This window comes from Ochotona princeps, chromosome 4 (genome assembly GCF_030435755.1).
Source record: "Ochotona princeps isolate mOchPri1 chromosome 4, mOchPri1.hap1, whole genome shotgun sequence".
Lineage (NCBI taxonomy): Eukaryota > Metazoa > Chordata > Mammalia > Lagomorpha > Ochotonidae > Ochotona > Ochotona princeps.
In genome coordinates this window covers 1,104,656-1,128,765 of record NC_080835.1, presented here as the reverse complement: position 1 = coordinate 1,128,765, position 24,110 = coordinate 1,104,656, and the positions used below count along the sequence as shown (strand labels likewise).

At 64.3% G+C, this 24,110-nt stretch overlaps 3 protein-coding genes across 4 annotated transcripts in view; 2 read left to right on the top strand and 1 right to left on the bottom strand.

Annotated features, from left to right (window-relative positions):
* MRPL23 (mitochondrial ribosomal protein L23) overlaps nucleotides 1-24,110 on the top strand; it is a 262,071-nt gene that overhangs the window by 133,651 nt on the left and 104,310 nt on the right. The gene's annotated exons all lie outside the window — the stretch shown is intronic.
* ASCL2 (achaete-scute family bHLH transcription factor 2) lies at nucleotides 322-1,377 on the bottom strand. The gene is made up of 2 exons (XM_004599262.2): nucleotides 739-1,377; nucleotides 322-337 (listed from the first exon to the last, which is right to left on the bottom strand). The coding sequence occupies exon 1, from the start codon at nucleotides 1,329-1,331 to the stop codon at nucleotides 759-761; it is 573 nt and encodes a 190-aa protein (XP_004599319.2). The 5' UTR covers nucleotides 1,332-1,377; the 3' UTR covers nucleotides 322-337; nucleotides 739-758.
* On the top strand, nucleotides 9,282-16,819 carry TSPAN32 (tetraspanin 32). Of its 2 annotated transcripts, XM_058662671.1 has the most exons (8): nucleotides 9,282-9,391; nucleotides 9,755-9,869; nucleotides 10,238-10,335; nucleotides 12,418-12,492; nucleotides 15,024-15,125; nucleotides 15,385-15,471; nucleotides 16,190-16,273; nucleotides 16,475-16,819. In XM_058662671.1, the coding sequence occupies exons 1-8, from the start codon at nucleotides 9,326-9,328 to the stop codon at nucleotides 16,670-16,672; spliced, it is 825 nt and encodes a 274-aa protein (XP_058518654.1). In that variant the 5' UTR covers nucleotides 9,282-9,325; the 3' UTR covers nucleotides 16,673-16,819. The 2 variants fall into 2 exon arrangements, with proteins under 2 accessions (XP_058518654.1, XP_058518655.1); XM_058662672.1 differs by lacking the exon at nucleotides 16,190-16,273.

Sequence of the window (24,110 nt, the reverse complement as noted above, 5' to 3'; positions counted from 1 at the left end):
CTTTCAAACTTCATTACCCTGGGAAAAGTCTCCAAGCGCTGTTGCCTTGCCCTATCACGCGAGACAGCCAGGCAAGGGCGGCGACGTCGCTGACGCCGGAGGAAGCTGCAGGCACCTGCGGGGCCGGGCTTGGTGCTGCTGGAGGCACGCGTCGTGGGCGAGGTCCCCGCTGGCTGGGTTGGTCTCCTGGTGGCTGCGGGGACATGCAGGGCTGCGGCTGGAGGCACAGACGCGCGCCAACACGGAGTGAGGCCAGAACCGAGCTCCCAAGGCGAGGCCGCCGGGTTGGTGCGCTTTGTCTCTTTGGCACTCTGCCTCCATGGGGGCCTCGCTTGGGCTGGGGACAGGGGCGGGGCTCGATCAGAGGCGCGGTGACTCAGGCTGCACACCCAGCCCGCCGACTCAGTCCCGCCACGCGGGCCCCGAGCGCGATTTGCAATGCAAAGCACCCCCACCTCCACAGCCCCCCTCCCTGCTGCCGCTTCCTCCAGCACCCGGGTCTGCCCGGGGACTCGCGATCGCTCGGGACCTCCTTGGCCCCACGGCCGCTCCCCTGCCCCGCTTCCCGCCCTCCGCCAGCGGCCGAGCCCGAAGAGGAAGTTTTGCAACCGCGGACAAACAAGCGCGGGTCTTGCACAGGCTTGAAACTTTGGGGAAAACGGAGAGGGAGCGAGAAAGCCCGCGCGCAGCTGCTGCCCGGCCTACCTACCCCCTGGCAGGTCTCCTCCCCGCTGGTACCTCGGCGAGGCGGGCGGCGTTCAGTAACCCCCCAGCCATCTGGAAAAGTCCAGCAACTCGCGCTCCCCGGGACTCAGAGCGCCCTCACAGCCGCTGCCGTCCGACGAGTAGGCGGAGCGCGGGGAACCGGGTTCGGAGCTGCCCGCACAGCCGGACGACGAGGTGGCGCAGGAGGGAGAGGCTGCGGCGATGGCGGCGGGTGGTCCTCCTTGGGGAGCCTGGGCGCACGCGGCGGGATCCAGTAGCCCCTGGGCAAGCGCGACACGCAGGGCGTCGTGTTCGGCCAGCAGGCGCTGCAGCGCGCGGATATACTCCACGGCCGAGCGCAGCGTCTCCACCTTGCTCAGCTTCTTGCCGGCGCCGCCGAGCGGCACGTGCTGCCGTAGCGCCTGGAAGCCCAGGTTCACCAGTTTCACGCGGTTGCGCTCGCGTTCGTTGCGTCGCGCCACGGCCGCCTCGTCGCCCGGGCCCTCCGCCGCTCCGAGCCGCCGCCGCCGTCTGCAGCGCAGCATTTCAGGGGACGCGGGTCTCCGCCGGGTGGCGCGGACGTCGGGTGAGGAGCGCGCAGGCCGGGGCAGGGCGCTGCCGTCCATCCCGCCCGCATCCACCGGCCCCGGCCCCAGTCCCGGAGCGTCGCGGGGAACCGCTGGCAGAGGAGCCACAGTAGTGCTGGGGTGACACACGAGTTCTGGAGAAGGGTCAACTGTCCCCGCACCGCCCGGCGGGATGTCTTCTGGAGTCGCAGAGCTGGAGTGGATGGCGGCGAGGAAGACACGCCGCCGAGCGTGGGGCGCTCGTGTCCCGCGCGTGCAGCCAAACGCTCCCAGATGTCCACCTGCGCGGGAAGCGCGACTCCTTTTTATGTGTATCGATAACTCTCTTCCGTGCCGCCGCCGCCTGCTTACGCCCTCCGCCTTTGGCCTCGCCCCCCCCCCCCTCCACCTCGCACACTCAGTCCGCAAACCGTGCGCGCGCCCCCTACCCTCTTTCCTAGGCGCAGTCCCCAATCACCGCGCGCCCTACCCCCTACTCCGAACAGGTGCCCAGGGCAGCTCTCTGCCCACCGCTCCCCCCGCCAAGGCGTAGGGCGCAGAAAAACTTTCCGGGACTCCCGCCCCGCCCCGCCGCGCGCGCCTGGCGGGGGGTGGGGAGGAAGGCGTGGTTGAGGCCACCGCGCGTCCTCCGGGAGCCGGAGCCGAGCCGAGGCGCTCGAGACCCCCGGGGCCAGCACGCGCCGCGCCGCCTGCACCTGCGCCCCGCCCTCCTGGCGCGGCGGAGGCGGAGGCCGCAGTGCCAGCCAATCGCGGTCCGCCCGTTCGGCCAATGGTGCCGGGCGCGGCCCCAAGTCCGACCCCACGAAGGAAGCGTGTATGCCTGGCGCGTGGCTCCCGGGTAGCGCCGCTCACCCCGCTCGGCCCCGCCCCGCAACGGGGAGTCCACACCCACAGCACACCTGTGCCACGGCTGGGCTCCCACCTGTGCGCTCGCCCGCGGGACGGGGGGCCGGGTGGAGCTGGCGCTGGGCTTCGGGATCGGGTTCCCTGGATGCCTTCTCCACCCGGCCCCGCCTGGGCTTTCGTGCGGCATGCCCACCCCCACCCCGGCCCTGTGCTCTGAGTGGAGCCGCAGAATCCCATTCTGGCCCATCCCCACCTCTGCTGCCGCACGCGCCGCACCCTGCTAAGCTGGTTTCCCGCCGCTCTGCGCTTCCAGCCTCCTTCCCACCCCTCCCCCAGGGACACTGACATAGTCCCGGCAGGGCAGGGGGGGAGATCGCTGGGGCCAGCGTGGGCAGACCTCCCTGCCAGGGTAGGGGGTGGTGGAGAGAGTGTCCCTGTGGCCGGTGCGTAAGTGCCCGGGATACAGCCCTCCTGGAAAAGCTGCTTCCTGGCCATGTCCCCGAGCAGAGGCGGGGCCGTGTCCTAGAGGGGCTGCAGTCCAGCCGGTTTTACCCCAAGGTGACCAGGTGCTGCTGGGAACGGGTGGATCCAGCTGCCTGGAGCCACTTTCCGCATCTCGCTGGGTCCAGGGTGCCTCCTCTAGGGGGCCTGCCTAGCCTCTAGGGAGCCCAGTGTCTCGCCAGCCCCACAGAATCCTCACCAGGTGGGCCGCTTGACACCCTTACCATGAGGAAGTGCCCCTAGGGACAGCACCTTTCTTGGGAGGGAGCCAGTGGGCAGGTCCCTATGGCTGCCTTGGGCCCTGGAGTGTGTCCACAGCAGCCTTCTGCCCTGTGGAGTGACCCAAGGTGACTGAACCCAGATTCTGGCACAAGGCTGGCCCCAGGACCTCGTCCCCAGCCAGAGCCACACCCCCATTCCCTGATGGCTGCGGCTGGAAGGCCTGTTCCTCCTCCCCTGCTGAGGTGCCAAGAGAAATCTCAGAACCCCAGAGCCCAGGCCTGGAGAATCCTCGCCTGAACCACGCACTTGCCCACCCCCGAGCCGTGCCAGCCTCCTGGGCCTGGGACCTCAGTTCCTGCTGCTGCATAACCCACCTACCCCGCAACCCCTGGATATTTTTGTGCTTAGAATGAAGGCTCCCACCTAACAGGTTGATGCTAGGGCTAGACCCTCACCTGGCCTCATCCTGAGTGCACTGCCAGGCTCTAGGACCTGCAGGGCACCCTGGACCCCAAGCCGCTGCCAGTTCCTCTCTGCTCGTGTCTCCTCTGGCTCAGCTGGCAGAGAACACAGCGGCACCTGCCGTGTCCCACGCGCTGTCTGCCGTGTCCCAGAAGCACAGGGCCTTGTGGGTCTCCACGCGCTGTCTGGGTTCTCTCCTTGCAGGGGCCGCTCGTGCCTGTCTGCGAACCGCAGCATGCTGTGTGCATGACCCTGGCAGCACAGCAGCACCCACCTACAGGTGGGGGGGTGAACCAGGTGTCATCCAGCCCGTGTGCGGAGGGACATTTGGCCAATGGAGGAAGTGAGCTTGGGTGACCGACAGGTGCGAGGCCCCGCTGCCGAGATGCCCACCTATCCTGGGTCAAAGTGCCTGGGTTCGAGTACCCGTCAGTTCCAGCCTCCTGTGGTGGCCCCGGTCCTTGGGCCCCTGCCACCTGCATGTGAGAGCCAGGTGGAACTCCAGCTCCCAGCTTCAGGCTGACCCAGCCCTCGCTGCTGTGGGCATGTGGGCAGTGAGCCGGAGGAGCGCGCTCTCTGCTTCTCTGCTGTGCGAATTAAAGGAAAACAAGGTTTTAATTTTTTTCAATTATTGATTTGAAAGGCCGAGTAATCGAGACCTTCCATCTTCAATCCCACTCCCCAAATGGCCACAGTGGCTGAGGCTGCACTCAACTAAAGCCAGGAGGCGGCAGTCCCACCTGGATCCCCCAACACTTGGAGCACCCTCTGCTCTGTCAGGTGCACTAGCAGGTAGCTGGATGGGAAGTGGAGCAGCCGGGGCTTGAACTGGCACCCGTATGGGCTGCTGGTGCGGCAGGCAGTGACATTACTTGCCACATCCCAGCACCAGCCCTCAGCACACAATCTGCCCGGGTTTTCTGAAGGCTCCCACACAGGTGTGGGTGTCCTAGTGTCACATCGGAGTCGCACTCCTATCACCCCCAGACATGGCTGCGGCTCTTGGCCATGACTCGTGCCCAGGGATCCTGACGGCGAGGGCCCGGGGGTCTTCCTGCCTCCATCCTCTGATGGTGGTCAGCAGGGATTCTGCAGGAACGGCGGCCTCTTCTCCCCCACACGAGTGGACACCTAGGCTGGGCCTAGGCCGTGGGCTGCCATGTGTTGCCAGCCACGATGGCCCTGGGCCCGACCGGCAGCAGCCCTGATGCCAGCTCAGCTGTTGTTTCGACAGGGTGGGAGCCAGACGTCTCACCGTCAGAGAATGGCATGACAGGTGTGGAATGGGCAAGGATGTTCCCTTTGGGTTTGGGCCAGAACCACCATAAACTCACCATAAAACATTGGTAAGCAGAAGGCAGAACTTCCTGTGAGCCACGTGTGTGTGTGTGTGTGTGTGTGTGTGTGTGTGTGTGTGCATTGCACTGTGCGGCATGCTGGTGCACACATACATATCTGCAAGTGCACTTGTGTGCTCTCAACAGGAATGGCCCAGAAGCATGATGCCCAGCTGACAGGAAGCGTGCCTCGCTCATTCTCCACGGCCACGGAGGCCTGCAGGAATCACAGGGAAGCGGCCAGCCCACGACCCAGTAGCTGCCGTCAGAGCCCATGAGGGAAGAGCTGTTCGGTTCCCAGCTTGGTGTCTCAGGACAGGCGGAGTGGGGAGAGCCCCGAGGCTGGACGGCCAAGGGAATGGCTGGGGGCAGCCCTGGGAGGTGAAACCAGACCTTCCTCAGGCATCCAGCAGGAGCAGGTCCCCGCTGCGCCACTGTGCGGGACACCTCTGCATTTTGGGGGCTGAAGGTCGGCCAGGCCATGGGGAAGGGCATGGCGGCGGGAGCTCCCGTGGAGGAGGTGGGAGAGACAGTGCCTTCCCCGCCATCCCATGGAGCACCCATGGGAACCCCGCCAGGCCTGTCCTCACAGGCCCCCACCCTACCGGCCACTGGAGGCAGAGCACACTGATTCCTCGGTTTGATGCGGTCACACGGGTCCAGCAGCTTCGGTCTTTCTCTAGGCCAGGGCTTTGAGACAGGCAGGAAGGGTTCTGGAAAGAGGTTGTTACTTCTGACCTGGCTAGGCTGGCGCCATGCAGCCCCCTCTGCTTGCCATCCGCACACCAGACAGAACGGCTTTGGGGCTGGCACTGTGACTCAGGGGGTTGAGCCACCACTTGCAACCCTAGCATCCGTATGGGCACTGGTTCGAGTCCCGGCTAATCCACTTCCAACCCAGCTCCCAACTGATGGTCTGGGAGGGCAGTGGAGGATGGTCCCTCCAGCCATGTGGGAGACTCGCGTAAAGCTGCAGGCTTCTGGCTCCCGTCTGGCCGGGGCAGGGCCGTGTTTGGAGGAGCGAACCGCAAATGAAAGATCTCTTTCTCTCTGTTTCCCTTCCTCACTCTCTTTCAAATAAATCTTAAACACACACACACACACACCCCAAATCGGGCAGGATCCCTCGCAGCCCATGCAGGCCTGTTCCTGGCCCCACACCGTGTCCGTCATTGTTGTCACGGCCGAGCCTTCCTCTGCCGGCATCCAGCCTGAGCCGGTGCCATCCCGACACTTGGGACCCCTCTGCACGGTAGACAGGGCCTGGTGCCCACGGCCTGTACACTGCCTGCTCTCGGCCTGCGGGCCTCTGGCATGCGGAGCCCAGAGCGGCCTGGCCGTGCCCCTGGGGCTTCTCCTTCCCTGGGAACCAGGGCGTAAGGGCCAGAGACGCTGATGGTGCCCAGGGCCTGGTCGTGGGGTTCTTCCCTGGAATGGAGGACTCCCCAGGCCCCGAGAGTGCACACAGCGCCCCCTGGGGGTGTCGCCCCAGCCGGGCAGAGCTGTGCCCAGCCCCACCCTGGGAAGGCAAAATCAGGGCGTCCCACCCCTAGCCAGGCTCGGGGTTCCACTGCTGTGCACCGAAGTCAAACTTTTCCAAGTCCAGAGCTGGTGGCCTTGGCCGCAGCACCAGGTGCAGGAGGGCCCATTCCCAACCAGGGTAGACCGTGATGGCAACTGTCCACTGCAATCCAGCAATGGGCACCCCTGCCGCCCAGGGAGCCCGTGCTGGGTGGCTGCCACACGCTGTCTCCTCGCTCACCTGTTCAGCAGTCCTTTCTCCCCATGCCGCCCGTGGCAGCTGTGACCACACCAGCTCATGTTTACCCCTGCCAAGCCGTCAGACTGGGAGCCGGTATGCTGGTGTGTGCTCAGCTTGTCAGCCGCCTTCCGTGCAGCCCTGCCCTGCGGGGTCTACCCCCTGCCCGCTGTCCCCAGTGTGGCAAAAGGAGGGACGGTGACTGCTGTGGCCAGGAGTGAGGTCAGGAGGCGTGCTGTCCTCACAGGTGAGAGTGGACATCTTCTGGGTGCCTGGTTAGGTTTGTGCCAGGGGTTTCTTACAAACAGAACCGGCCTGGCCCTGTGCTTCCTCCCAGGGCAGCGATGTCACCCCAAGACCCTCCCCAGAGGCCATTGCATGGAGCCTCCAACTGTGGGCTAAGCACCTGCATGTCACCAGAAATGGATGGGCACTGTCGGCGGGCAGGGTACAGGCCTCTGCTCGTGCAGGGGACGGGGAGCTGGCAAGGCCGCAGGCGCCGCAGGCACATGCGCCACTTCCTGTCCCTGGCTTGAGCCCAGCCCTGTGTTCGGGCATCTCCTCGGTGTGTGCCTGGCTCCGTGGCCGGCAGACCCCATGACATCCCATTGGTGACAAACACCTTGGGACCCATGTGCACTTGGGAGACCCGACAACAGGAAGGAGATTCTGAGGCCCTTGTTCCAAGATCCCGGTGGGGGAGGATGCGGGGTTCCCGCCACGGCACTGTTGACCCCGCAGCCCACTCCTGTCTGCCAGGTACATGAGGCCTCAGTGGCAGCGACTTCTCTGACCCGGGCCTCACTGCCGACGGCCTCTGAGGTCAGCTTCCGAGAGGGCCTCACCCAGAGCCCTGTCGCACCCAGGAGGCGTGTGGGGCTGAAGTTATGGGGGCCCTGCCCCTCAGAAGAGCTGCCTAGGTTGAGGGCTCGCCTCCCAGCTTCAGCTCCAGTGCAGTCCCGGCCCAGCCCCAGCTACTGTGGAACTGGCCGGTCACCCTCCTTGTCAACCAGTCCGCAGACCGATCAGTAACCGGAACCCAGAACAATGGTGACAGCTAGACACAAGGAGCGACAGGAAGCAGGTCACTGCTGGAGTGAGTGCAGACGGTTCAGGGCCCGGGATGAAGCGGTCACACTAGAATGTTCTGGAAAAGACAGCAGACGAGGGAGATCTGGGCAGCTGGCAGTGTTGGTGGGAGGTGAGACAGGAGGAGGCGGGGCGCAGGGAAAGCCTGGGGCTGTGGGGGGCTGTCCTCTGGGCTGCCCGCTTCATTGGCACATTCACCCAGTCCCTTGCACATCCAGTCCCCCTCCCTTGGCACTGCCTGGCAGGAACGATTCTTTCATAGGGGTCAAAGGACCATTGCTACCCCCTGCTGGGACACCTGCCTGCTGCCCCTGCTGCCCCTGTCGGTCAGGGCCTCACTGAGGAATGATGTGCCCCCTTCCCAAGTGGAACTCCTGCAGCCCCCCACGCAGGGCAGTGTCACCCCTTGCTACCCAGAAAGGGGCACCTCCGGGAGCCTTGGGGCCCCCTTGCTTCCTGCCCCTCACCAGGGTCCCAGAGCAGCCCTGCCCTTCAGGGGGACCTAACCCCGTGGGTTATGACCCACAGACAATGCTTCTTTATTTAAAGATGTATTTGTTTGTTGCAAAGGCAGAGCTACAGAGCGAAGGAGAGGAGGGAGAGAGATCTTCCATCTGCTGGTTCACCCTCCGAGCGGCCACCAGGGACCAGGACTGGGCCAGGCCGAAGGCAGGACGCAGATGCCCCATCCGGGCCTCCCACGTGGGCCGCCCTCTGCGGCTTTCCCAGGCACAGTAGCGGCTGGAGCAGCCAGGGCTCGAACGGGCATCTGCATGGGAGGCTGGCTCTGCAGAGGCGTGACGTGCTACACCGCAGGGCCAGCCACCGGCTTCTCCGTCTTGTTCAACCTTCTCTACCTTTTTCAGTTGACTCTTGTGACAAAGCTGGTTTTATCCGATTGACTAATTGTTAGCTGAAGGAATGGAGGGGCTCCTGGCTGATGCGCCTACACATGAACGTGCAAGCATGAACTCACGCAGGTCCCCTGTGTGTGCGCACACGGAGGCCACACGCATTCACACAGAAGCAGGTTGTGTACCTGCAGGGCATACATAAGCGTGTGTACACAGGCTACACACTTGCACACACGTGTACACACACGCCCAGGCCCAGCATGTTCCTTCGACCCAGAGGCAGGAAGCAGCCTCTGCTGAGCTGTGGGGAGCAGGGGGAGGCTGTGTCCCCCAGCCCAGCCCCTTGGGGGCAGAACCTGCGTCTTTCAGGCTTTTTGTCCCCCGAAGGAAGGCTCCCCTCAACCTCCTGTGACCAGGGGGTGTTGGAGTTCCACGGACCTAGCACAGGAGCCCAGGGAGGGGGTGGGTGACGTCTGACATACCCTGGGGCTCCAGGCCCCTCTGTGGGCAGTTCCTAACCTCGGGAAGGTCCTCACAGGTTCCCCATCTCTTGGGAAAGATCCTAGGGTGCTTGCGTGCAAAGCAGGTGCTGGGCGTGGAAGGCCCAGGTCCTATGGTCAGCCCACCCGGAGGTCCTGCACGGCCGCCCTCTGGGTTACCCTGTGGAAGCCCCTTTTGGGGTGTCACGCTGGCTGTCATGGAAGGTTCCAAACCCCACTGCCTTGGCTGTAGCAAGGAGGGGCCATCCCCCTCCCCCGCACCGCCTCACACTCCCTCCCCTCCTCTCCCCACCCCTGCGGTCAGGCTCCCACCCCTTCCCCGGGGCCTCTGTGGCCACAGCAAGAGCGGGGCTCCGCCCTTTCTGGTGGCCTGGCCCTACTGCCGCGCCCCTTCCTGCCTGTCCCTGTGTGGCACCTGACCCCCCCTGGGCACCCAGCAAGGAGCAGGGCAGGGGAGGCCACCATGAGGCCTGGCCGTCGAGTCAGGGTCGCCAAGTGCCAGCTGCTGGTCACCTGCTTCTTCGTCCTGGTAACAGGCGGGGTCGGGGTGCTGAGTGCATGCCTAGGCCGTCCCCCAGTCCTACCCGGTTAGGATCCCCTGCGGGGAGTGTCAGACCTCCTGAGGGCCAGCCTGAGGCGTAGGGAGTGTGTTGGGGATGATGGGGGGCGGTGCTGGTTGCCAGGGGAACTTGCAGGGTGTCAGGACTGCAGAGGGCCTGGTTGGAGGGGTCTCCCCCCACTGGTTTCCCCCCCAGGGGGCCTGATGCAAGTCCCCAGGTCCTTGGCACCTCTGCATGCGTGTCTGCATATGGTGCGTGCACCTCCTTGAGCCACTCCTGTGGGAGCCCCAGGCCCCTGAGTGGCAGTCCCACTATGTGCCTGCACCCCCCAGCTGCTGAGCCTGTCTGTGGCCGCCTCAGCGACCCTCACCTACTTTGGGGCTCACTGGACCGTCCTTCGCCAGGCGGCCTTGGAGAGGACGGCCTACGAGAAGACACACCGCTGGGGTGAGTGGGGGCCAGGAGGGAGGGGGCCACCACAGCAGAAGGACAGGTCAGAGCAGAGAGGGGCTGAGCTGGGGTCCTCAGGGGCTCTGGCCAGGACAGGGCTGACCGTGGCTGGTCTGCACTGGGGCCAGTAGAGGCAGCCAAGGGATTAAGAGGATGTGTGTGTGCAGAAACTGAGGCCTGGTGGCCCCCCCACTCCAAGTTGTCCCCAGCAGGGTCTGGAGGGGGTTGATAAGGGCACCCCTTCCCTCCCCAGAGGCAGGCACGGGCAGGGGTGGGGCATGGGGTTGGCCCCATCTGGATGCCTCAAACCCTCCTCCTCTTCCTCCCCTGCCTTCCCCCCTTCCCTTCTTCTCCCCTCCCTCCAGCCTTTTGCTTGGTGACCGGTCTGGCCGTGCTGTTGACCATGGGGGCCACGCTGAGTGCCGCAGGCACCATGAGGGAGGCCCAGGGCCTCATGGCCGGGGTGAGTCCTCTGGGCCCCAGGAAAGCCTCCCCGCAAAAAGAGACAGGAATTGTGGGGGCCCTGAGGCGGACAGGCCAGCTGGGACCCTTCGGCTGGACCCCTCATTCATACACCACAGCCTGGCCTCACATGGGCAGGGGGGCCCCACGCTGCAGGCTGCAGTGTCAGCCACCAGGGGTCGCCATGGAGCGAGACTGCAGCGGAGGCCTTGGCCAGCTGCCGCCCCTCACGGTGCAGCTCCCTGCCCTGGGGGCGGAGCGGTCAGCCCGGGGAGGCCGGAATGTCCATCACGAGAAGTGGGTTTGTAGGATCGGGCTTGGAGCTCCCTGCTCCTCCACCCTGGCTGGACTGCTGCACCAGACTGTCAAGTTAAGCCGAGTTCAGCACAGCCCCTGGGCTGAGCCCCAGCCTGGACAGTGAGCCATGGAGCCGCTAGGGAACCCTACCCAAGACCTGCTCTTGGGGCTGTGTGTGTGTACACGTGTCTACCCGTGTGCATGTCTGTGTGTGCCTGTGTACACGTGTCTACCCGTGTGCATGTCTGTGAGTGCCTGTGTACACATAGAGGTCTCTTACTTTTCTCTGCCAGCCTGTTGCTTTGGAGGTGTGGCTGTGACGGCTGTGTGTGTACGTAGGAAGCCCACCGGAGTGGGCAGCATGCAGTGAAACGTTTTCTTACACCATGAGGGCACCCATGGGCCCCGTCCTGCCTCTGGTGGAGGCCCCGGAGAGGCTGGCAGCAGGATAGGGGGTGTCTCCCTGCTGCCCGGGACCCTCTCCACAGGGAGACGGGGGTGGGGTGGCGGTCGCTCTTCCTGAGAAACAAATGGTTTCTGGAAAATGCTGGTCTCTTCAGCTGGCTCGGGGCCTTGAGCCTGGGAGGCAGCCGCGGGCGATGGATTCCAGTTGGGGGAGCAGCCTTTGACCAACCAGCCCCTGGACAGGGCGGAGGTGGGGGCGGGGAGAGGGAGGGGGCGGGGAGAGGAAGGAGGAAGAGGAGGATGTGAGGCAGGAGGAGGAGGGAGAGAAGGGAGGAGGAAGGGGAGGAGGGAGGAGGAAGGAGAGGAGAGAGGAGGAGGGGAGGAGGGGGAAGAGGGGGAGGAGGAGGGAGGGGGATGGGGGAAGGGGGGGAGGAGGGGGAAGGGGAGGGGGAAGAGAGGGAGGAGGAGGGAGGGGGATGGGGGAAGGGGGGGGAGGAGGAGGGAGGGGGAGGCAGGAGGAGGGAAGGGGAGGAGGGAAGGGGGAGAGGGGGAGGAGGAGGGGGAGGGGAGGAGGGGAGGGGGAGGAGAGGGGAGGGGGAAAGAGGGAGGAGGGGGGAGGGGGAGGAGGGGGGAGGGGGAGGGGGAAGAGGGGAGGGGGAGGGGGAAGAGGGGAGGGGGAGGAGGGGGAGGGGGGAAGAGGGGGAGGAGGAGGGAGGGGGAGGGGGGAAGGAGGGGATGGAGCAGGAAGGAGGCAGAGGCGGAGAGAGGCGCCCTCCCCACCCTGCCCACGAGCCAGCTCTGCTCTTGGCTACGGCCTAAGCCTCAGTCACCTGGTCACCTGTCCTCCCCAGGCGGGGCCAGGACAGCCACCCGCTTTGCCCAGGACACAGTGGAGAGTGGAACCCCCAGGGCTGTCCTTCTGAGGTGACATGGTGGGGGATGGCTCCCTTGGCACTACAGGGGCCCTCCTGGGAGCAGGATGGTGTGAGGCCCAGAAGCAATGGAGAGGAGCCCCAGTGTGGGCCCCCCCATGGGCACCCCCTGACCGAGGGTCCCAGGCCCCACCGAAGGGCAGGCGTGATGGCCAGGGCCAGGACCCCGGTGGGGTGGGGGCTAAGGGGAGCTCGGGGTGGCAATCACAGAGGCACCTTTCCCGTGAGGTGCAGCCAGCCATGGTCCCGCTGCAGAGGGCAGGTGGGATCCCAGAGCCCCCTCCCTACTCACACAGGCAGCCCCCACGGGCAGGGGGTCCCTGGTGCACTGGGTGAGGTGTGCTGCTGTACCCGAGGGGCGCTCAGGAGCCTGAACAGGGGACTAGAGAAGTGGGGGCAGGCATTGGACCTCACTGTGCAGACACACCTCACCCACCTCCTCCATCCAGGGTTTCCTGTGCTTTGCCGTGGCCTTCTGCGCACTGGTGCAAGTCGCCTTCCGAAGCTACCACCACCCGGACCAGGTGAAGGGGCAGCCACTCCCGATGGGGGATGAGGCAGAAGCCACTAGGGATGGGGGCAGGGAAGGGGGGACGGTGCTGTGTCTGGCCCAGCTCTCCGAGATGAGGGGGAGGGCTGATGGGCGGAGAAGCCAGTCTGCAACCCCACCCCACACCACCATGTGCAGGGGCTCCTTGCTGAGCACCAGGAGGTCAGGGGTCAGGAGGTGGAGCCTGGCTCCCTGCTGAGCTGGCAGTGACCGCAGGACACAGTTGTGGCCTCCAGTCATGGAGGGATTTGGGCCCTCTGGGGTCACCCCAAGGCGCTGCCAGGACTAGTGGGGGCTCCAGGCCCTGCTCAGAGTCACCCCAAAGTACCTGCAACCCCAGCATCTTTTGGGGTCCCCACCCCAAGGCAGGATGAGCACAGCCCATCTCCTGTGACCCAGCAGGATCCCGGAGAGGTGGAGCCACCAATGCGACCCGCCTCCCAGGGGGGGTCTGGCCACCGACAGCCTGGGTCACAGCGTGGGTGGCCACGGGCAAGATGGTCGCCAGCACCCCGGAGTCAGCACTCCCTGCAGGGGCTTCAGGATGGAACCCAGCTGGGCTGCTCCCGAGGGCAGGGCAGGGGACGGGGAGCAGACGGCTTCTCTGGCCTGCTCTGCCCCATGCAACCTCCCAACACACGCACAAGCATGCGTGCGCACACACCATGCACACACATGCTGTCCTGCAGGCCACCTCACCCCTGCAGGGGGAGCCCTGCCTCACCCCCCAACACATGGCCTGTGTGTATGTGTCCAGGCGCTGTGACACAGACGTGGCCTGGTGGTTGGGGTTGGCAGGTCAGCAGTTGGCAGGGGCGGTGGACTTTCTAATCTACAGCCTCCTTGCCTGGGAACCCAAGGCACAGGAAACATTGCTCGAGCCAGCACAGGGCCCAGCTCCCCTGCGGCCTCTTCCCAGGGGTCTGCTTCGATGTGGAGACCTGGAGTGCCCGAGCAGCCCTGGGCAGGGTGGGGCTGGCCTCTTGTGCTCATCCTGTGTCCATCTCATGCCCATCCTGTGTGTATCCCATGTCCATCCCCCCATCCATCCTGTGTCCATCCCGTGTCATCCTGTGTCTATCCTGTGTTTTCCCCTCCAGGCTGATTCCAGCCTCAGGTTCCCACTGCACAGGGCCAGGGGTACACTGAGGTTGGGGTTGGTGGCCCCCAGGACAAAGGGAATGGATCCTTGCCACCCCTTCCCTGAGCCCATGGTGAACGGGGGGGGGGGGCGTCCCGCCAGCACTTCCAGTTTGCCAGGCGCCAGTGCTGTGGTATGCATCCTCCTGTGGCCCCGACGGCCTCCTGGGAAGGCGGCCTGCGGTTCTGTAATAGAGTAGTGCGGTGAGCCGCAGACATGGTGAGTCCTCCCAGGAGGCCTTGTGCGGGCTCATCCGCTCGGGCCACAGCCACTGGTCAGGTCAGCTCCATCCTGGAGGTGTCCGGCCACCCACCTCAGGGCTTCACTCCTGCTGCACAGTCCCCCAAGGGCCACCCGCCTCCCAGCGTGGGTAGGACCAGGCTGCCGAAGCCTCCTCATGGCACCATCGGCCATCAGCAGGCAGGCCGTCCAGGGCCAAAGGCACTGGTGTCCAGAAAGGGCAGGGCTGGTCAGAGCCTTCCCTGCTGGCGGGGTCTGCCCTGGGCTCGGGGGGCTGTGAGGCAGCACCCTCTCCTGCTGTGGAAAGCAGGGATGAGTGGTCAGAGCAGGCCTGGGTCCCCTCCTACCCCACCTCCCGGTGTTGAGCTCTAGCCCGTAAGGCAGCCTTGGTGTGTCCCGGCTGCCAGCGTGGCATGGGGGTGAAAGTGCAAGCTGGGCCAGGGGGGCCTCCCGGAGAAGGCAATATTCCAGCTGGTCTCTTGGTGGGGACAGTGGTGTACTCAGGAGGGCAGTGGCCAACCATGGTGGTGGCAGGTCAGTGATCCTCATGCTCTGCCCAAAGCGGCCTTGTTTGGCAGCTCTGGGACACCCCAGGCAAGGGCACAGCCAGGTGTTTCTCGGGAGCCCCTCAGTCCTGGTGTGAGTGAGGCCTTGTCAGTGGGCCGGGCCCATCACTGGCTCCCCAAGCCCTAGCAGCAGGTAGCCTGAAAGCCTGGCTCTTACCCAGGGAACAGGTGGCCATGGTGACAGCCACCCTAGGGAGGGGCCCCCAGGATGTGACCCCGTGGCCTGACAGCCATGTGGGGGAGGGGCTCTCACAGGCCACCCTAGGGTGCGACCCCGTGGGCTGTCTGCCACATGGGTAAAGGGCTCTCACAGGCCACCCTAGGTTGCCACCCCATGGGCTGCCAGCCATGTGGGTAAAGGGCTCTCACAGGTCACGCTAGGGTGCGACCCCGTGGGCTGCCAGCCATGTGGGGGAGGGGCTCTCACAGGCCATCCTAGGGTGCGACCCCGTGGGCTGCCCGCCATGTGGGGGAGGGGCTCTCACAGGCCACCCTAGTGTGCGACCCCGTGGGCTGCCTGCCATGTGGGGGAGAGGCTCTCACAGGCTCTCGGCGCAGGTGGAGGAGGTGGTGCTGGATGCTTTTGACCTGGTGTACGACCGAGCGCTGAGGAATGCGACAGGTTCCTGGCACTGGGAGCTGGTGACCATCCAGGACACGGTGAGGCCGGGAAGGGGTGCCCTGCCACAGCCTGGCGGTGGGGGTACTGGCTCCGCCGAGACTGGGAGCAGAGCAGAGCAGAGGCCAGCTGCCTCATGTCCACTTTCAGGGCTCCCTGGCCCAGGCTCGGGGGGGGGCAGGTGCAGGGCTGGGCTGCCCAAGAAGGCCGCTCCCCAGAAGCAGCTGCGGCACCCCGAGTCCCCACCTGCTCCTTCGTCCCATGCTGCCTCAGTGTGCCCCTCTGTCCCCCCGCCCCCAGTTCCTGTGCTGTGGGAAGAGGTCGCCATTCAGTGTCCTGGAGTCCACGGGTGCCCAGCTGTGCCATGGAGCCAGCACGCACAGACAGGTAAGCCGGGGCCCTCCCCACCTGCTCCTCTGCGTCCCACTCAGGGGCTTCCACACACTGCCCCGACCCAGGTCCTGCCTTCTAGAACCTCTACAAGGACTGCAGGGTGGGGGCGCTGAGCTCAGCCCAGGGGTAGGAGGGAGGTGAGAGGCCCAGCCCAGGGACTTAGCCAGGGTACGACTCCTGCCTTCTCTTTCCCTCCCCCACCAGACACCACCCTTCCCAGCTCTGGGCAAGAGCAGGGCTGAGGTCCCCCAACTGCCCCAGAGACGCAGGAGCCGGAGCCCCCTGGGACAGCAGGGGGCGCTGTGCTCGGTTTAAGGGAGGGAGGTGGCCAGGACCAGCACAGGGGGCAGGGGGCAGGGGGCAGGGGTGAACAATCACCCCTCAGAGGGCTGCTTTCAGCGGCTGCCTGCCTCTGGCCCCGAAGCCAAGGCCCGGTCTGTGTGATTCCAGCCCAGCTGCCTCCGTTTCTGGTAGCAGACACGGGTGGGTACCACACCTGGGGCAGCCCTAGTAGAAGCCCAGGATAGGACCCACACGCCACGCCCTTCCACTCCAGGCCCCCTGGGCCTTGCCCTGCCCATCCTGTTAGCCAGCCGCAGCCTGGCAGGGGTTCAGGGTGGAACCTGGTGGGGGGGCCCCTTGGCCCGCAAAGGCTGGCTCCTGCCCCCCAAGGTTTCTTCCCCTGTACCTGCCCACACCCCGTCTTCGCCAGGACTGCCTGGAGGGCATCCGGAGCTTCTTGCGGACCCACCAGAGGGCCGGCTTCATCTCACTCAGCATCGCCCTGGCCCTTATGGTACCCAGGTCTTGCCCACTGGTGGGCACACACGTGGGCAGCCGGCAACTCCCTAGAGCAGGGGAGGCCTGGCCCATGGCCCAGGGGGGAGGGGTGGGACGCAGCCCAGCAGAATCCAGGAGCTCCCCGGGGTGGTGGGTGGCCCACCCCTCGGTCCCCAGCTGCCTGTCAGGCCACTCAAGCCGCGGCCCCACTCGCTAGGTGTACGTGCTGCTGCTCTCATCCTTCCTCTGGTTCGCCATCCGCACACGCCGCGGCCTGGACCGGCGAGGCAGATACGTCCTGAGCCCAGCCTTGCCCAGCCACAGCGGCAGGACCCCTGGGTTCAGGGGCTGCCCTCGGGTGACGGGCAGGCCATGCGCCCGGCCACATCTAACCCAGCCCCCTGCCTGTCCCTAACCCTGCTTCACAGACCTCCTCCACACCCCAAGGTGGGGAGACGGGGTGCTCCTGGGGTCCCCGGAGTACAGCTCCCGGCCTGGAGGGCCAGGAGGCAGGCTGGCTCCGTTTGACCTTTGCCCTCTCACCTGTGCACCCGCAGAGGCAAAGGCGCCCTGGCCATCGGCCTTTGCATCCGCCTCAGGGCAAGGAGACAGACCATCATCCTCTGTGCCAGGGCGCCCCAGCCCGATGGATGTGGGCACAGCAGCCATGCCATGCCCGAGGGCCGGCTCTGCAGCCTTCCACACAGCCCCCCGGGCAACACTGGCTTCAGGCGTCCTGTACCCTTTCAAATAAAGCAAAAGTTGTGAAGATTCAGTCAGGTGGAGGACAGGAGGTGTCCGTGCATGGATGGGCCCGGCAGGAAGGGACAGCCACGGGTGCAGGGGCGGGGGCACAGAGGAGAGAGCTGTCGGCCCACAGACTGCTCTGGGGCCAGCCAGCGAGTGGGGGGCGCCCAGCTGTAGGTCGGCTGTGCTCCAGGTCAGCCCCAGCATTCCCGAGGACGTGGTGCCAGTGCCAAGAGCTGTCCTCATGTTTCCCAACTAGCTCCCCGCCCTCTGCCCCGGCCTCCCCCGTGCTGCTTCCTGTCCCCAGGGCTGTCCTCTGGAACCCCACAGGACTGCTGCTCGCGTGCTGGGTGCCTGGCCTTTGTCCACGCCACAGCAGATGTCAGGCACTTGCAGCAGAGACCCGGGGTTCGGACAGGCACTCGGTGGAGGTGGGCAGGGTGAGTTCTCTGTGGGCCGCAGCCGCTCAGCTGCCCGTCCAAACCCACTGAGCCTGAGTGCGGGCGCAGGTTCCTGGGCACAGCCACGCAGCCCTGGCACAGGTGGGGCTCCCACCAAGACCAGAGAACAGCCGCAGGCTTTGCCCTTCCAGAAAGCCCACACGGCCAAGATTGATGACCAAGGCCACCGTCACTCATCTTCGAACAAGAGAGCTGGGAGGCCACGACTGCCCACCCTGGTCCTTCCACAGAGGAGGTACCACCGCCTCGCAGTCACATGGACACAATCTTCCCAGTACACAGAGAACACAACTGCTCCTACACACAGAAACACACACACCGCAAACACACACACCTCCTACACACATCACAAACACACACACACCTACCGCACACACATCTCCTACTCACACCGCAAACACACACACCTCCTACACACATCACAAACACACACACACCTACCGCACACACATCTACTCACACCGCAAACACACACACCTCCTACACACATCACAAACACACACACACCTACCGCACACACATCTCCTACTCACACCGCAAACACACACACCTCCTACACACACATCTCCTACACACACTGCAAACACACACCTCCTACACACACACCTACTACAAACACCGCAAACACACACCTCCTACACACATCACAAACACACACACACCTACTACACACACACCTGAAACACACACAATCCTCCTACACACACACACCTCCTACACACACCGCAAACACACACACCTCCTACACACACTACAAACATGCACACACCTCCTACATACATCTAAAACACACACACGCACACCTCCTACACACACACCTCCTACACACACACCTCCTACACACACATACACATTGCAGCCTTCCAGTCTTGGCTCCACCCCTGGGTCACGGCTGGCACCCTACACTGGGCACACTTCCCTGGTCCTTCTCATGCTGCTGTGCCCAGTGGAATAGAGGCTGAGGAGGTGCCTACAGCTTCGCCCACACTCCACAGTGAAAGGCGAGGTATGTGACCTTGACCTGTGGATGCCCCAGCACAGCCCAAGCCTGGCTCAGCCGGCCCCCTCCTTCCCTGGGTCCTTGGTTGCCCTGTCCACTGCTTCCCCAAGGGTGCCAAGATGAGGACTGACCTTGTGATGTGGGATCCAGTCAGGGCCCCCCAGCAGCAGCACAGGTCGCATCAGTCAGGTGGCCCCACACTCTCCTCCTGCACGGTGCTGGCATTCTGCACTCCAGGCCAAGCCCGTCCATGTGGCCCACGGGGAACTCCCAACCAGACAAGCCAACTGACAACTGGGGCTGCACCCTGCCCCCACTTTGCTCCGGCCTGACCTGTGCGTCCCCCGCTGGGACAGCACCAGGAGCCTGAGATGCCAGCAGCACCCCCTGGCTCCCAGATGGGACACTGGCTGCTGGGGTGACCTGGGAGCTCCAACACAGCAGAGTCTGCCTGGTGGGTGGGCCTGTGGGCTCCCCTGCTCCCACCTCTGCCTGTGACAGCCTGGACAGCTGGGTCCCAACACTGCCTGTCCACCCAAGCTCTCGGCCCCACCCAGCCAGCTCCATGCGCCTCGGCTCTCCAGCTGGGTCACACAGAGAACCTGTCCCTTCCCCCTCCCCCCGCTGGGCCTCAAACAAGAACTTCCTGTCTGGCTAGACACGCGGAGCGCGCCACCCCCCAGGCCCCTTCCTCCATCCACATTCCCCTGGCTCCTTGGCTGCTTCCTGCCTCCTGCCAGGAGCCTCCCCCAAGGGGCCTGGCCCACACTGCCACTGCTGGCAGGTACAGGGCCTCCTGTCCAGGACCCATCCAGAGCCGGGGCAGTACTGTCTTTGGCAGTGTAAGTGAAGGTGCCTGCGGGGACAGACACTTCACAAGCTCCGGTGTCAAAGCAGGACCAGCCAAGTGTGTGTCCCCGAGGAGAGGGGGCCACAATGGTTGCAATCCCAGCCAACTCTCCCCGCCCCTGCACCGTATCCCGGACTGCCTTCCACGGGGCCCAAGGGGCACTTGGCCCACTATGGACAAGAGTTTATCTTGGCAGTTAAAACAGCACCCATGTGGGAGACTTGGTTGAACTCTGGGCGCCTGGCACCGGCCTGGCTCAGTCTCAGCCCTAGATCTCATTTGGGGAGTGAACTAATGCATGAAGATATCTCTCAGATAAGTAAGACAATTTTTTAAAAAATAGAATGCTGAGACCCACAAGTACCATGAGTCCTTGGAAAGTTCATGAAAAACCTCCACGCAGCATTGTTGCAGCAAAACCAGCTCACCTCCACCTGTGTCTCCGTGAGCTGTTCCCAGCATACTTGGGGTTCCTGGTCCCCCAGTCCACTGGCATCGGGAGGTCTGCCCTTGCTGTCCAGCCTTGGCCTCCTTGCTGCAGGGCACATACAGGCTGAACCCCAGCAGGCTTCCGACCACTGTCCAAGCTGCACCCGGCCTGGCCGTCCCGCTCTGGCCACCCACGTCCAGTTTCTCCTGTGGGCCTGACTTTGCTTCCCCCGGGCCGAGGCCCTGGGGATGTGGAAGCTGTAGGGATCCTCAATGGCTGGATGACGGGGTACATCTGCTCCGGCGTGCTTGGCTCACAAATTCTGAGCACGGCTCTCCCCCAGCTGGTCACTGCTGAGTCAGTTCACAGTGCCCTCATGACTTCTGGTCATGCCGGGGCAATTTGATGCTGGCCAGGCAGCCTCGGGGCACCCAGATGGACCATAGCCCTTCCCCAGGCCCACTCCTGCCAGGCCCCTGTGGCCTTCTCTGCCTGAGGTCCCTGGGACTGCTGTGTTCCCCATGTGTCCCCCAGGATGTGGCCAAGGAGCTCACGCCCCTCTTAGTAGCCCCGAGACACTACCCTACTTCCTATCCAGCTGCCTGCTGTCATACCAAGGGAAGGCCATAGAAGATGGCCACATGCCCACGCCCCTGCCGCCCACAGAGGAGACCCAGATGGCACTGCAAGCCCTGCGGTTGGGGCCACCTGGGGAGTGAAAGCATTTTCTCTCTCTGTTTCCACCATTCTGTCTTACAGAGAAGTAAGCCCAGTGTAAGTAGCAGGGGCCGTGGCCATGGCCGTGGCTCACACCTGGGCTGTGTGAGCTGACACCTACCCCTGCACTCAGCACCTGGGTTGGTGGCCGAGCAGGGTGGCATACTGCTGATCCCCTTGAGGCCACCACCCGCGGCTTGTGGTCAGCGGCAAGGCCAGCAGCCACTGCCACGGGAGAGCGCGGGGAGGGCAGACAGCCCATCTGTCTCATTGCCCCTCAACCAGGAGCTGCGAACAGGATTGGTTTTGAGTCACCGTGTTCATGTACAAGTAGTTTAAACTCAGTCTTTGAGCTCCAGGAGATCCGCAGTAGGTGAATGCTCATTGGGCACGCCGCCTCGGGGCTGGCATGCTGGCATGGCGGGCCAAGCCACTGTCGACTACAGCAGCATCCTGTGTGGGCACTGGCTGTGGTCCTGGCTGTTCCACTCCCATCAGCTGCCTGCATGGGGCTGGGAAGGCAGTGGGGGGGCAGCCCAAGGGGGAAGCCAGAGGAAGCTCCTGGCTTTCACATGTCCCTCCCTGGCCACCGCAGCCATCCGGGGAGGGAACCAGATGGAAGGGCTCTCTCCCCTTTTTTCTCGCTCTGCCTTTCAAATAAATAAAATACATGTTTTAGAATCGAATACTGTTTGCATTCTGCTCCCAACATGCTGGGGCCGTGGCTGGTCCTGCCAGGCTCCTGCAGGTCCCATCTCTGCACAGTCTCTCCCAGGGCTGGGCGCTGTGCAGAGGCAGCTCCGAGGTCCCAGGGGCCCAGCACCCACAGCCCCCTCTCAGCACCACCTTGATGAGGGTTCCCTGGGGTCCCATCCCCGCCCTGTCAGTGCACAAGCTGTGCACCCAAGCACCAACGGGGCAGGAGATTTCAACCTCCCGTGTTGCTCCGTTACAAACCCATTGGTACTGCCTGGGCCTTGGCAAAGCCATGCTCCCTCCTCAGCCACAGACCCCACCTCCTCACGCTGGGGGTCCCACAGGGACCACCCACCCTGCTGAGCCTCCAGGGAGGGCCCCAGGTACAGAGGCGCCCCACCCCACTCTCTGACATAACCCGGGCTCGTTTCTGCGTCTCAGAAAACTGAAAACCCCAATTCTGAAAGCCACTGGCTCCCGGCTTTGTGAATGCCTCCCCATGCACGTGCAAACTGGGCCTTCTTCCCCAAATGCTTCCCCTTGGCTGCCAACAGCCCCAACACGGCCGGGCCCACCGAATGCACACTGCGGCCTCCAGCTTCCCCTCCCAACCCCGAGCTCCTGCTCGGTCACTGAGGCCTCTGCCAGCCACGTGACCCTACAGGTCCTCTGCCCCCGGTCACTAGCGTCATCACCGTCCCGCCATCCTCCCTGTAGGGTGATCTGTGGCTGGGACTTGTGTGGTCCATCCGGACCCACAGCAGGGCATGGCGGACAATCCTGTGCCGTTGTCCTGAGCTAGGGACCCTGCAGACCATGGAGCCTGGCTCTGCTCCGTGCCTTCGCTCTCACACAATGGTGGACAAAGCAGGTCACGTGACCAAGAGGGGCGATGACAAAGTTACAGCACAGGGGTGGGGGCAGACGCAAGAGGCAGAGGCAGGGGCCCAGGGTCACCAACACAACGCGTCCCTGGGCTGGGGCCTTTCCTAAGGTCCGTAAGAGGCAATGGGGTACTTCATGCTGCCCTGGGCTCTCTCCCTGCCCACGGGGTGGGGCAACTTTGTGCCCCATGCTGGGCACTGTGCTAGCCCAGGGGTCAGACGATCAGCCAAGCTGCAGCCAAAGACATGTGGCAAGAAGTGATACAGGACGGGGGGGGAAGCGATACAGACTGTTCTGTGACACCATCCCCAATACAGCCTGTTCTAGTCCCGGCTGCTCCACTTCCGGTCCAGGTCCCTGCTTCCAGCCTGGGAAGGCAGCAGAGGGTGCTCCATGTGCTCCGGCCCTGCGCCCAGGTGGGGGACCCGGACGGAGCACCTGGTGCCAAGCTTCAACCTTGACCCAGCTCTGGCCATTGTGGAAGGAACCGGAAGATGGAAGAGACTCTCTGCCTCGCAAATAAGTCCCAACACACACACACACACACACACACGCTCTGAGGAAAAGCCTTAACCTCTCACTGGCCGCCCAGACCCCTACAGAGCAGTGCGAGTCCTGGCTCCACCTCCAGTCCCAGCTTCCTGCTAGCACAGCAGGTAAGGGCTCAAGCACTGGGTCCCCGGAGGGCCCCTGCTTCACTCGGTCACAGACTGGATACCAGTGTCACCCAGCAGCCCTCCTGTACGTCCCCGGACAAGGCCGGGCCGAGCCCCGCACACCCAGCACAGGCACTGGGTTCCCGGGAGGTTGGCAGCTCCGGCTGGCGGCGGGCAGGAGGGGGAGATGACACGGATGCTGCAGGCATGGTGAGGGCGTGAGCCGGGGCTGAGCGTGCTGGGCTGCAGGCGGGCAGACGACACTGGAGAAGGAAGGGAGCGTCCAGGTCCCAGTGACTGCCCAGGATTCAGGACTGACCCTCACAAGCTCCTGAGACACAGTGCAGATCCCACGGGGCTGCGGCTCAGAAGCAGGGAGCCTACAGCCTGAGTTCCTTAAGGCATGCCTCCCCCGCCCCCCACCGCAGCACCTGCTACCCTCAGCTAAGCCGTGCTCTGACCCAGTAATCCCGACCCAACCGGCGTGGTCGTGGCCTGAGCATCTTCCTCTCACGTCTCACGCAGTCCGGAAGGCTGCTGCCTGCGGCCTAGTGGGAAAAGTTGCCAGCCATGACACCTGTGTGGGCACCAGTTCACGTCTCGGCTGATCCAGCTTCCTGCCTACAGCCTGAGAGAAACGGCAGGAAACGGGCTAAGTGCTTGGCCCTGGCACCTTCATGGGAGACGCCCAGCGAGCTCCCGGCACTGACCTGGCCCAGCCCTACTGTCTGTGGCCGTGTGGGGCGTGAACCAGCAGCCGGAGTCTTGCTCTCCGTCGCCCTCTCTTTCTGCAAGTCTAGCTCTCAAATAAATAATCCTTTTTGAGAACACCGCAGCAGCAGCTGCCTGTGGCACCGGAGCTGTCCCTCACACCGCTTGGCCTCTCCTGGTGGCGCTGCCCCTCTGTCACCATGGGAGAAGGGTGATGATGGTGTAACCGGATGTTGCAGGGGCGCCACACTAGCTCAGCTGTCCCATCCTGCCATCAAGTATTGCTGTTCCTCTCCTCCTGTGACCGGCTTAGGGTTCAACCTCATCACACCGACCGCAGTGTTTTGTGATGGGAAGTTATGACCGGATGGGACAATGTGGACAGATAGTGGCACGTCCTGGGCAGGACATCCCCGGGCATATGTGTGTGAGGCCAGTGTCCCTAGGGTAAGAGCGCTGGAGCACCCAGCCTGGATGAGTGACCAGCAGCACGATGTGACCTCTGGCCTGCGGCTCAAGGCCCTCCCTGAGGGGCTGCTGCAAAGCTGCCAGTGGAAGAAGCCTGCTCTCTGCAGAGCGCTGTGGCAGCCCTGGCCAACGGGCTGCAGGTTGCCCCAGGAAACACGGCCGGCCAGTGGCCCCAGAAGTCTCCCTGTGAACAGGAGCCTTGTGGTTCATGTGGGCGGCAATGAAACAATAC

What these genes read in the sequence shown, in the direction of transcription:
- ASCL2 (XM_004599262.2), bottom strand. Translation starts at nt 1,331, where the DNA reads ATGGACGGCAGCGCCCTGCCCCGGCCTGCGCGCTCCTCACCCGACGTC.
- TSPAN32 (XM_058662671.1), top strand. Translation starts at nt 9,326, where the DNA reads ATGAGGCCTGGCCGTCGAGTCAGGGTCGCCAAGTGCCAGCTGCTGGTC. An exon ending in CCCAGGGCCTCATGGCCGGG is followed by an intron (nt 10,336 to 12,417) that starts GTGAGTCCTCTG and finishes TCCTCCATCCAG; the next exon opens with GGTTTCCTGTGCTTTGCCGT. An exon ending in GAGCCAGCACGCACAGACAG is followed by an intron (nt 15,472 to 16,189) that starts GTAAGCCGGGGC and finishes CGTCTTCGCCAG; the next exon opens with GACTGCCTGGAGGGCATCCG.